The sequence below is a fragment of the Heterodontus francisci genome, chromosome 20 (assembly GCF_036365525.1).
Source record: "Heterodontus francisci isolate sHetFra1 chromosome 20, sHetFra1.hap1, whole genome shotgun sequence".
In the NCBI taxonomy this organism is placed as follows: Eukaryota; Metazoa; Chordata; class Chondrichthyes; order Heterodontiformes; family Heterodontidae; genus Heterodontus; species Heterodontus francisci.
In genome coordinates, this window is record NC_090390.1 from 51,570,834 (window position 1) to 51,584,508 (window position 13,675).

Here is a 13,675-nt window from a genome sequence, read left to right on the forward strand (position 1 = left end):
ATGTTGGTTATCAGCAGACCACAACAAAAAGTACATCAATTTTTTTGACAAAACATGGAAAAGACACTGTCAAATGGAGGTTAAGTTAAGGGCCGTACACAAATTTAATGCTATTTCAGCATACACCAGGACTCCATATTTTTTTCCTAATATGTTTTTAGAAAACTTTCCACAAACAAGTCATCAACAGTAGAATCACGGCACGTTTCATTTTACCCATCTGGTGACAATTTATAGCTTGACAAATTGAAGACAAATCAGGTATAAACTGTTTCGAGCTTTGAAAGAAAGCATGATAAATTGTTTTGTTTCTACACTGCCTATGTGGGTTTCATTATAAATGAGCATTCTCGAATTATTCAATTATAGGTCAATTCAGATTAGAAACAAAGATTTTGTAAATTTAATATAAAATTGAAGCACATATTCAAAGACCTTCACTACTCTTTGAGCAGGATTGTAAATTCATTGCCTACTCCATATTTGAAATGCAACACTATTAATTCACACATGAAATACATATTAGTCAACAGAAGTGCACCGTAATATAGAATTTAAAAAGATGTAATTAATATTCTACCAGGTTCTCTACAACAGTGTAAATGAGCAAAGCGTGCCTTTTACTTAAGGTAACGGATACAGATGTACGCTGTTTTACCAAAACTGCAAGGTTATGTTTATAGTTTTTCCATATTATGATACGGTTATAATGCCCTATTGTGAATTGGCCACATTACAAAAAGAGATATTTGCATTTATATAGTGCCTTTCATGACCTCAGGACGTCCCAAAGCGCTTTACAGCCGATTAAGTACTTTTGAAGTGTAGTCACGGTTATAATGCAGGAAGTGCAGCACATAATTTGCACACAACCAACTCCCACAAACAGTAATGTGATAACGACCAGATCATCTGTTATTTTTAGCAATGTTGATTCGGAGATAAATACTGGCCAGGACACCAGGATAACTCAAAAGCAGAATACTGCGATGTCGGAAATCTGAAATATAAATGCTGCAAATACACAGGGCAGGGAATATCTATGGGGAGAGAAACAGAGTTAACGTTTCAGATCAATGATCTTTCGTCAGAACTGGTAGGTTAGAGATGCAACAGATTTTAAGGAAGTACAGAAGTATGGAAAAGGGGAGGGGGCAAGAACAAGAGAGATGGTCTGCAATAGGGTGGAGGGCAGGAGAGGTCAAATGAAAAAAGAGATGATGGGGCAAGGCAAAAGATGGTAATGGGACAAGTAAAGAAACAAAACATGGGTCCAGAGGAGATGCAAATGGCAAATGCAGAATCATCAACAGCTGCCGTCCTAACAAAAAATGTGGGGGCAGAGGTTATGATCTGAACTTGCTGAACTCAACTTAAGTTGTGGTTGTTGGAGGACAGATATCTAAGCACAGGGCATCACTGCAGGAGTTCCTCAGGGTTGCATCCTAGGCCCAACAATCTTCAGCTCCTTCATCAACGGCCTTCCCTCCATCATAAGGTCACAAGTCAGGATGTTCGCTGATGACTACACAGTGTTCAGTACCATTCGCAACTCCTGAGATAATGAAGCAGTTCGTGTCACATGCAGCAAGACCTGGACAACATTCAGGCTTGGGCTGATATGTGGCAAGTAACATTCGTGCTTCACAAGTGCCAGACACTGAGCATCGCCAACAACTGAGAATCTAACCATCTCCACATGACATTCAACAACATTACCATCGCCGAATCCTCCAACATCCTGGGGGTTACCAGTGGCCAGAAACTTAACTGAACTAGCCATATAAATACCGTGGCTACAAGAGCAGGTCAGAGGTTAGGAATTCTGCAGCGAGTAATTCACCTCCTGGTTCCCCAAAGCCTGTCCACCATCTACAAGGCACAAGTCAGGAGCGTGATGGATCCACTTGCCTGGAGGAGTGAAACTCCAACAACACTCAAGAAGCTCGACCCTACCCAGGACAAAGCAGCCCATTTATCAGCACTACATCCACCACCAGCACACCGTGGCAGCAGTGTGTACCATTTACAAGATGCACTGCGGCAACTCACCAAGCCTCCTTTTACAGCACCTTCCAGACCCACAACCTCTACCACCTAGAAGGACAAAGGCAGCAGGCGCATAGGACCACCACCATCTGCAAGTTCCCCTCCAAGCCACACACCATCTTGACTTGGAACTATATCGCCGATCCTTCATTGTCGCTGGGTCAAAAACTTGTAACTCCCTTCCTAACAGCACTGTGGGTATACCGACACCAGATGGACTGCAGTAGTTCAAGAAGGCAGCTGGCTCACCACCTCCTTCTCAAGGGCAATTAGGGATGGGCAACAAATGCTGGCCTTGCCAGTGACACTCATCCGATAAAAAAAATTTTTTTGATAGGCTGTAAATTTACTAATTGAAAGATGAGGTGTTGTTCCTCCAGTTTACTTTTGAGTTTCATCGGAACAGTGTAAGAGACCCCCCAAGAGTAGAGGTCAGAGTGGAGTGGAGAATTAAAACAACAGGCAACTGGAAGCACATGGTTATGCTTGCGGACTGAATGGCGGTGTTCCACAAATCAGTCACCCAGTCTGCAATGTCACCCCAAAGTAGAGGGGAATCGTATTGTAAGTGGCAAACACCATATACTAGAATTGAGAGCACAACTAAATCTCTTTCGCCTAAATGGGGGCGGGGGGGGGGGGGGGGGGGGGGGGGAAGTCAGAGACAAAAGGGCAGGTGTTGCATCAGTAGTGTTTGCATGGGAGGGTGAGGGTGTTGAAGGGGTTTGAGGAGAGAACTAGGGTGCTGTGGAGAGAATAGCCACTTCAGAATGCTGGAGAGAGAAAAGGGGAAGATGTGTTTGGTAGTGGCACCACACTGCAAATGGTGGCAATGGTGAAGAAGAATGATCCACTGAATGTGGAGGTTAGTGGGGTGGAAGGTGAGGACATGGGGAACGGTGACAACAAAAGTGCAGGAAATGGAACAGACACAGTTGAAGGCCCGATCAACCACAGTGGGTGGGTTGGGGGGGGAAAAAGAATCATTGGTTGAGGAAAAAGGAAGGCATATCAGAACTGGTACGGAAGGTGGTATCATCAGAACAGATGTGATGGAGACAAAGAAACTGTGGGAATGGAATAGAGTCCTTATACAAGCAGGGTAGTCAAAACAGCTGTGGGAGTCACAGGGCTTGTCGTGGATACTGGGCGATAGCCTATCCCTAGAAATGGAAACAGAGAAGTCGAGGAAGGGGAAGGAAGAATCGTGGATGGATCATTTGAAGCCAAGGGAAGAGTGGAAATTGGAAGCAAATTTTTTTTAATTTTCCAGTTCGGAGTAAAATCAGGAACTGGCATTGAAACAGTCATCAACATACTGGAAAAGAGGTGAGGGAACTGTAGTTAACACCTTATTTCCAGCATTTTAATTTTTTAACACTGGGATAACTCCCCTTGCTACAAAAAATAGTGCCATGGGATCTTCTACCTCCACCTGAGTGTGCCAAACGGCCTTCGGTTTAACATTTCATCTGAAAGATGGAAGGAACAGCATTTCTGGCTTGGTTACTGTGATAATCCTTTGAATGCAGCTCATTATTTGATCTAGGATTATGAAACTTGAATGAATTCAGATCACCGTGTTTAACTATTTGCTTCGGCCCCAGTTTTCACTTCCTTGCCCAAAAGCATTGATCTATAATTGGGATGCAGCTACACAGACCAGCTCCCGACCGGTACCTCACCCAGATGGCTTTCCAATATGAAACAGTAAACACCACCAGGCTTTTTAAATATGGAGAACGTCTCAACTATACTGCATCCTCTTCTCAACATGACCTCATAAATGCATTGCTTTCAGTAGGTGCCACTGGATAGAAGTATTAAGTGGGAATTCATGTCACCATCTTGGCTGACACAAGTATATCAGCATAGACTGGGAATCAAAATTTTGAACATAAGGCCTAAGATGATCAATATCACAGCTGGTTTGCCACTTTTTACTGTATGGCCATATTATTTACCAATTACTCTAAATAAGCAATATAGTAAATAGATTAAAGGTCATCTATGACATAGTTCTCCAGTTCTTCACTCAATTGATGGAATACCAGATTATCTCAGACAAGATTTTAAAAGCAATTTTCAAAGCTTCAAATCAAAAAAGAGGTCCCCTTTGTAAAGATTAGAAGTACAAGGAATTTGGTGCTGTAATGAGTTGAAATGCTGCCCCATTCAAGTCTGCAACCTGGATTCCAATGCGGCCCAGGTTTCTCAAAAGAAAAAAACTCTCTCTCAACTACAAAAAGTCCCAATATGGTTAGTCTGAACCTAGTTTAGGAAGAATGCACAGTATAAAATTATTCAGTTACTTGCACATCTTAGAGAGCAAAGGTAAATGTTGTAGAAAATGAAAATGGCACAATGATAAAGTAGGAGAGGATACTGAGGCACTGGATTAGGACACAATTTTGGTATTTTACCAAAGGAGCTTTCAGCTACATACAGGAATTTGATTCCAGGAATCTGGATGTTTAATGCAGGTGCAAGTGATAGAAAATGTATCTTTTCCCAAGGATCTCTTACATTAAGGATTACAATATTTTCCCCACAAATGAAGTTGTACTTATGCTATAACCCTCCTCAATTCCTCCACCAGAGTCTCAAACTGGTAACAATGAAAACAGTTCTTTTCATGTGTTCAAATCATGCCTTCAACTCAAGTGACACCTAAAGAAATAAAATGCTGCTCTTAGATATGGCTAAGACTGGGCCTAATGAATTAGTAGATGAGAGTTCTTTTGATTAAGTTACAAGCTATACATCACTTCCGGTTTCCATCAAGGCAAGAGTAGATCTACTGTAAAATGTGAAATTGATCTTCCTATTACAGTAACCAGTTAACATCAGTCCCAGAGACACACCTTCAAGACTAGATATAAATAGTGAAAACAAACTTGCCATGCTAGAACAGGCCAGTGTTTCAGGTTTAGTCACCGTTTTGAAGCCTGAAAAATCAGCTCAACTGTATTCCCATTGTTTCCCACCCCACCAGACAGGTCCTGCTCCTCCTTTTTCTGCTGCTCCCTGTGCCAGTTGCCCAGATTTGTCTTTGTAAACTTCATGTAATAAGTTGCATGAGAACAGGAGTTGCCACCAACAATATTTTGAGGCAGTAATCCTGACCTTCAGTATCATGTGCACTGAAGAGAACCAGGACCTTCCTGGTACATTAGATACTAGATTCAGATACAGTCAACATATATTCTAATGCGATGGGTGGGGTGGTCGTGCAGACAGTTGAATGCACAGCAATGGAGGAAACAGATGGAAAGGGGCAGCGTGAGATGGGCAGAGTAGGTGATAATTTGATAATGTGGCAGGGTGGAAATGAAGGAAGAGTGCAAGACTCAAATGAGAGGAATATTGACTTTTTAAGATTAGAAAATGACCAAAAACTAAGGACAAAAAGAAAGTTCCTAAGTTGGCCAAATTAAGTGAGTTTCACTGTATGTCGGGACACAACAACTTTAGTCCAATGGGAGATAGAAAGGGATAAAAATTAATGACAAGCTTTTTTAAAAAAAAAGGGTCTCCAATAGGGGTGCGACACTTCCTTTCATTTGGAAAAGACATCCCATTTCATTCCCTTCCCCTGTCTCTAACCAAGACAGTAGTTCTGCAGAATGCAAGCACAAAATCGGCAAATGCTACCACGGTGACTTTCCTTTTGAGGCCAAGCCTGCCCGCCACTCTATACCTCCCATGGGAGTGCTGCTGATGCCGACAACGAAGGATGGGCAACCTCTTACGTGAGCCAACAGCTTACAACTCCTCGACAATGTCAGCTTCATTCATAGAAGTTAAAAAGCCAAATATGAATGTCAGTTCAAATGCATCTTTTTAAAAGGTACTATCAAAGCTACAAATCTCAATCACAAAAAAACATACAGAAAGCAGATCATGATCTCCTGATTTTAAACATCCAGATTAGAATTCACAAAATATTTGTACTTGCCTTCATAGGTTTCCAGTATGTGCACAGTATCACCAATCTGCAGAGTAAGTTCCACTTCCTCCCTGGAGTCATAATTGTATATTGCTGAAAACAAAAAAATTACATATTTACCATTTAGTTCAGTTTCCAATATAATTACACAAATTTCTATCAAGACTAAGTTCTTTATAGCAAATTTCCTAAAATATGAGCATTCAACATTGCAAAACAATCCTTAAAAAGTTGGCAGCATTTTGTAAACCAAAGCAAGAATAATATTTCCAATAGTAGTACACTTTGGGGTGGGGTGGGGGAGGTGGTGAAGGGAGCAAGAGCGCGAGGGGAAAGGAAACAAGGGGTAAGGAATAAAAAAAAACAAAGAACCAGCCAAGAGAAATGGAGGAATAAATGGAGGATTTAACACTACAGCTCAGCTTCAGACCTCAACAAATGAAAAACGACTCACTGACTCATGGCAATTCTGCGCGAATTTTATTGGTTCTTTCTTCAGGCAAGATACAGAAGGCAAAATGACCTCAGCAGGTTCACTCTCTTACAGGTCAATACGCGTGCTCTTATTAAAAATTTCACCCAACATGCCTCTAGTTCAGGGTTTTCCTTCCAGCCTCAAAAATTGTTCCACTGCTTCTGGTCTCCCATTTTTTCAACTTTTCTATTTCTCTTTACCATTTTATATCTTTGGAAAGAAGATATGCCAGAGATTTTAAAGGATAAGTTACATAATTACTTTATTAGGAAGGGAGACACAAGTGATACTAGAATCAAGAATCATAACTGATCACAGAGGTCATAATAGATCAGTGTAACTCAGTGATGCAAGTTACATTCTATATTTACTTTTATTGAAAAAAATTGCAGCAGTCTGCTTAGCTTAGTTGACAGCATGTTCAGCATCAAATCAGAAGTTTCCAGTTCATAACCCACTCCAGGATGGTCTAGATTGATATTCCAGTGCAGTACTGAGTGCCAGGGATGCTGACCTTCAAATGAAAACAGTAAATTGTAACCAGTTAAGTAAGAGCAAAATACTGCAGATGAGAACAGGAAGTGCCGGAAATACCCAGCAGGTCTGGCAGCATATATGCAGAGAGAAACAGAGTTAGCGTTTCAGGTCTGTGACTCTTCAGCAGAACTGGCAAAGGTTAGAAATGTAACAGTCTTTGAGCAAGTGAAGGAATCGGGGTGGGGGAAGAACAAGGAAGGAAGGACTGTGATTGGACAGACGGGGGGAGGCGTGTGGAGAACAGATTAAATGCAGAGATGTTATGGAACAGAATGCACCTACATCTGTGACTCAATGACGCTCTACCTCATTTCGACAGTTTCCTGGCTCTAACTGCCTCCTCTTTACTAGGGATGTCCAATCTCTCTACACCTTCATCTCCCATCAAGATGATCTGAGGGCTCTCCACTTCTTCCTAGAACAGAGGCCCAACCAGTCCCCATCCACCACCACCACCTTCCTCTGCCTGGCTGAACTTGTTCTCACATTGAACAACTTATCCTTCAATTCCACTCATTTCCTCCAAATAAAAGGTGTTGCTGTGGGTACCCGAATGGGTCCTAGTTGTGCCTGTCTTTTTGTGGGGCATATCAAACATTCCTTGTTCCAATTCTACTCAAGCCCCCTTCCCCAACTCTTTTTCCAGTACACGGACAACTGTATCGGTGTAGTTTCCTGCTCTCGCCCCGAACTGGAAAACGTCATCAACTTTGCTTCCAACTTCCACCCTTCTCTCACCTTCACATCCCTTCCCTTCCTCGACTTCTGTGTCTCTATCCCTGGGGAGAGACTATCCACTAGTTTTTATAATGATCCCACCAACTCCCATGGGTACCTTGACTATACTTCCTCACACCCTGCCTCCTGCAAGGATTCCATTCCATTCTCCCAGTTTCTCCATCTGACGCATCTGTTCTGATGATGCAACCTTCCACAACAGCACCTCTGATACGTCTTTCCTTTTTCCTCAACCGAGGATACCCCGCACTGTGGTTGACAGGGGGCCCTCGACCGTATCTGACCCATTTCCCGCACTTCTGCACTCACCCCTTCCCCTCCCTCCCAGAACAGTGACAGGGGTCCCCTTGTCCTCACTTTCCACCCCACCAGCCTCCACATCCAAAAGGATCATCTTCCTCCATTTCCACCACCTCCAACGTGATTCCACCAAACATATCTTCCTCTTCCCCCCACCCCCCCCCCGCGACACCCTGGTCCACTCTGCCATTACCCCCGACAGCTCGTTCCTTTCCCATGGTGCCTTCCCATGCAATCGCATGTAATACCTGCCCTTTTACCTCCTCTCACGTCACTGTCCAAGGCCCCAAACACTCCTTCCAGGTGAAGCAGCAATTTACTTGTACTTCTTTCAATCTAGTACACTGCATTCGCTGCTCAGAGCGTGGTCTTCTCTACATTGGGGAGACCCAACGCAGATTGGGTGACCGCTTTCCGGAACATCTCCGCTAGGTCCGCAAGCTTGATCCCAAGTTTCCGATTGCTTGCCATTTTAATTCACCACCTTGCTCTCATGCCCACATTTTTGTTCTTGGCCTGCTGCAGTGTTCCAGTGAACATCATCTCATCTTTCGAGTAGACACACTACTGCCTTCCGGACAGAACACGGAGTTTAATAATTTCAGACTATGAGCCACATTATTTTGGTTTTTTTTAAATATATATTTTTCTTGAAGTTATTTTTTTTTTAAACCATGTGCCAGTCTTAAACTTATTTTTCATGTTTTTGCTTTCGTACAAGAGCTGTTCATTATTCTGCCATTAGCACTCTTTCTGGACTGTATCATTTAATCTCTCCTCCCTGTGGCCTATCACAGTTCTTCCTTCTTCTCCCCCCCTGTGGCCTATCACAGTTCTTCCTTCTTCTTCTCCCCCCCTGTGGCCTATCACAGTTCTTCCTTCTTCTCCCCCCGTGTCCTATCACAGTTCTTCCTTCTTCTCCTCCCCCCCACTGCCCCTTTCATTTGCTCAAAGACTGTTACATTTCTAACTTTTGCCAGTTCTGATGAAGGGTCACAGACCTGAAATGTTAACTCTGTTTCTCTCATGCTGCTAGACCTACTGAGTATTTCTGGCACTTTTTGTTCTGATTTCAATTGTAACCAGTTTTCCTGTTCTATTTAAATTAAGTATTGTAGCTGTCTTCACAGCAGACCCTAAAAGCATCCCAAGAATAGCAGAAAATCAAGAGACAAAAGGGAGGAAGGAACCTAAAACAATCACTATCACTTGAGAAAAAGTAATAGGAAAACTAATGGGACTAAAGACTGACAAGTCCCCTGAACCGGATTGCCTGCATCCCAGGGTCTTAAAGTGGCTGCAGAGATAGTGGATGCATTGGCGCTAATCTTCCAGAAATGCAGAAGGATCCCAGCAGAATGGAAAACCCCAAATGCAGTACCTCTAATCAAGAAAGGTGGGGAGGGGGGACGGGGGGGGGGGGGGGGGGTGATGGAAAGAGAAGCAGAAAGCAGAAAACTATAGGCCAGAAGTCCAATATCTGTCATTGGGAAAATGATAGAATCCATTATTAAGGAAGTAGTAACAGGACATTTAGAAAATCATAATGCAATCAGGCAGAGTCAACATGGTTTTAAGAAAGGAAAATCGTATTTGACAACTTTATTAGAGTTTTTTTGAGGATGTAACCAGTAGGGTGGATAAAGGGGAACTAGTAGATGTAGTATTTTTGGATTTCCAAAAGGCATTCGATAAAGGTGCCACAGAAAAGGCTACTGCACAAGATAAGAGCTCATGGTGTTGGGGTAATATATCAGCACGGATAAAGGATTGGCTAACTAACAGGATACAGTCAGGATAAATGGGTCATTTTCAGGTTGGCAAACTATAACCAGTGGTGTGCCACAGTGATCAGTGCTGGGGCCTCAACTACTAAGATCTATATTAATAACTTGGATGAAGGGACCAATTATATTGTAGCCAAATGTTCTGACGATACTATGATAGGGAGGAAAGCAAATTTTGAGGACACCATAAGGGGTCTGCAAAGAGATATAAATAGGTTAAGTGACTGACAAAAATTTTGCAGATGGAGTATAATGTGGGAAAATGCAAAGTTGTTCACTTGGCCAGGAAGAAAAGCAGAACAGAGACTGTAGAATGCTGCATTACAGAGGGATCTGGGTGCCCTTGTACATGAATCACAAAATGTTAGTATGCAGGTACAGTAAATAATTAGGAAGGCAAATGGAATGTTGGCCTTTATTGCAAGGAGGAAGAAGTATAAAAGTAGGCAAGTCTTGCTACAACTATAGAGGGCACTGTTGAGACCGCAGCTAGAGTACAGCATGCAGTTTTGGTCTCCTTACTTAAGGAGGGATATACTTGCATTGGAAGCAGTTCGGAGAAGGTTCACTCAGCTGATTCCTGGGATGAAGGTGCTGAGCCTGTATTCATTGGTGTTTAGAAGAATGAGAGGTGATCTTATTAAAACATAAGATTCTGAGGGGGCTTGACAGCATAGATGCTAAGAGGATGTTTCCCCTCGTGGGGGAATCTAGAATTAGGGGGCACAGTTTCAAAATAAGGCAGGAGGAGGAATTTCTTCTCTAAGGGTCGTTAATCTTTGGAATTCTCTTCCTCAGAGAGCAGTGGAGACTGGGTCATTGAATATATTCAGGGCTGAGATAGACAGATTTTTGATCGACAAGGGAGTCAAAGATTTTGGGGGTGCAGACAGGAAAGTGGAGTTAAGGCCACAATTAGATCAGCCATGATCTTGTTAAATGGCAGAGCACGCTCGAGGGGCCGAATGGCCTACTCCTGCTCTTATTTCTTATGTTATGTTCTTATGTAAGTTGCAATTAAAGTTTCTAGAGCACCACCTGCAGGGAGTTCCCTGGGTCCTGGTTAATATTTCTCCCGCAATCACCCAAAATACAAATGAACTAGATATTCATCTCAATTATTTATATGAGATCTTGCAATGTGCAATAACACTGCCATATTGGACAAGAAAACAACAGCCACTGTACATGAAAGTAATGTAGTGTAGAGCACTTCACTTTCTAGAGAAATGCAATGCAAGTCTTTCAACACCGTAGTACTGAAAAATTTTGCAACCATTGTACTTTTGAAACTTTAATCTTAGAATACCTAATTTTTACTCTCCAGCAGATTTTCTCCCAACAAAATGTTCAGCATCAACTCAAGTTAATTCAACAGAAAAGTCTGATGACATCACAACCAAAAATCACTTGCTCCCACTACCATTATAAATCTACTGCATTCAACTACATTACAACAATAATGCCACATTCTAGCTGGCTTAATCCAGTTGAAGCAACCAACAGGCTTTTTTCAGTGCTACTAAGTTGTCTTCAAATAGAATCATATGATACCCCAACTCCCACATGAAACTAGCAATATTTGAAGAAAAACTAGCCAAATGAATTTAATAAACCATCTCCCTCAAAGGGGATTTTCAAGATACAGATACTGAGGGAAACAAGCAGCAGCTCTGCGTATAAGGATTATTAAAAAGGATCTTCATTTGTGATCTAGGTTGAAACTGAAAGAAAACTTTTTTTAAAGTTAGTCTACACCATAGATAGATTTGTTCGGTAATTAACAAAACAAATTCAGTAAATCAGCATCACTACAGTTCATGTCACCATTCTTCAAGGTTATGGAACTGATTGCATAAAAAAATATAAAAAATTGAAATATGAATAGCAGTAATTTCAAGTTGGTAATAAAATCTCAGATTCCAATACATAATCATACCCCACATCACATACAAACAGAATGCATAACAGACTTATTTTGTTTGATTTGTGCAGAAGACCTTCATAACTAAGTGAATACGTTGCTTAGTCTTTTAATGATTCCCCTATATTTGCACTATCCAGGATATTCCTATTAAGTAATGATTTAGCAGAGGAAAAAGATAACATTGTAATGTTTTGTTCACCGTTTATACAAAAATAGATATTGACTGCAGTTTAGTTGAATATCTGTACCTGGAATGAAATTTGCACTGTACAGAAAACTATAATGCACATTTTAATCAACATTTCTATACTTAAGAAAGACTGCAGGAATTGTACAATTTACAAATGACACTGCACTAATGATACAAGAAAAACATTACGACGCAACTTCCATGCAGTCATAATCATGTCATTAATCTACTATAAAGTCTACCTTATTGTTGCTAAAGGAGCTGCCAATAAAATAACAGACCACAACCAGTTTAGCAAAACAAAGCAATTTGAATACAGAGCTTCAGTGAATAACTGTTTCCTACAGTCCCTTTAACTGCTAAATACCAATAAGGCATGTTCTGCAGTGTTCAGGTTCATTCAAAATTCCTCCAACAATGAAGCAGCCCTTGCCATCCTACAGCAGGACTTGGTCTTGATCTTGTGCTTACAGGTTGCAGGAAACATTTACACAACTGAAATCTCGGGTAATAGTTCCTTCAAACAAGAGGAGCCCAGTCATCTGCCCCTGACCTTGACAGCACCACATTCATCAATCAGGATTTTGGTATTCATCACTGATCAGAAGCTGAACTAAACCAACCATGTCAACACTGCAGCTACAAGAGCAGAGCAAAGATTGGATGCTTTGCAATAAGTAGCTGAGCTCCTGACCTTCAAAAAGATTCAAGGTTCACGACAAGAGCGTGATAGAGTACTCACCACTCGCCTAGTCGGGTGCAGGCACAACACAATTCAAGAATTTTGACAATCAGAACAGAGATCGCCTTTGGACTTGATATCTATTCGCTCTATCATTGATAAACTACGGCTGCAAACTGTACTATCTGCAGGATATACTGCAGAAACCTATCAAGGTTACTTCAACAGCAACTCCTTGCCCTGCAGCCACTGAGAATAATGACAGCATCAATATTATGGGAGGACCATCTTGATTTGAATATATATCATCACAGGATCAAAATCCTGGAAAATGGCAACGCCATTAAGGGAGCACCAACAGCACAAAATTGCGACCTTCAAGGAGAAGGCCCACCGCTACCTTCTTAGGGCAGCTCAGGATGGGAAATAATGTAGCCATAATAAACGTATCACCCACATCCAGGGAAGACAAAAAAAATGACAGTATGACACAGAATTGCACAACTCAAGCATACATGCAATTCTCCATGCAAATGAATTATCAATCTCAATCCACTCCACAAGGTGTCATGCCCAGTAAAGGCATGTCCTATTCAAAACTTTAAACATAGACTGTATTCAGCACAGAATCTTATGGAGCTGAAGTTTTTTTTTAAATGAACCACAAAGGCATTAAAATGCTGCATAACATGGCTGCTGATGGTCAGGTGACTTTTGCAATTTCGGCCCAGACTCAAGTATCTCAAGCATCCGGAAAATTCCTAATTGAATCACCATGGATGGAGTGCCTCCCTTGAATGGACATACCAAGACAAAACCATTTGTGGAATTCACACCTCCCATCTCCTATTGCTTGTGATCTGATCCAAAACTCAATATCTATGGACTCCTAGCTTCACTGTCTAGGAGCTTGAATTTTAGACAGAGCTGCAAGAAAACAGTTAAATCATAAGTAGGTGCGAATGGCGACCATCCATCCCCACTGTGTAGCAATGGCTTCGACCTTCCAATCATTCTAGATGGACAAAAAGTATTGATCAG

General features: G+C 41.7%; 1 protein-coding gene across 2 annotated transcripts in view; it reads right to left on the reverse strand.

Annotated features, from left to right (window-relative positions):
- Positions 1 to 13,675, reverse strand: part of dock1 (dedicator of cytokinesis 1) — a 744,225-nt gene that overhangs the window by 685,855 nt on the left and 44,695 nt on the right. For both annotated transcript variants that reach the window (XM_068052738.1, XM_068052739.1), the window contains exon 2: positions 6,008 to 6,091. In XM_068052738.1, coding sequence (XP_067908839.1) covers positions 6,008 to 6,091 — 84 coding nt within the window. The remainder of the gene's footprint in view (positions 1 to 6,007; positions 6,092 to 13,675) is intronic.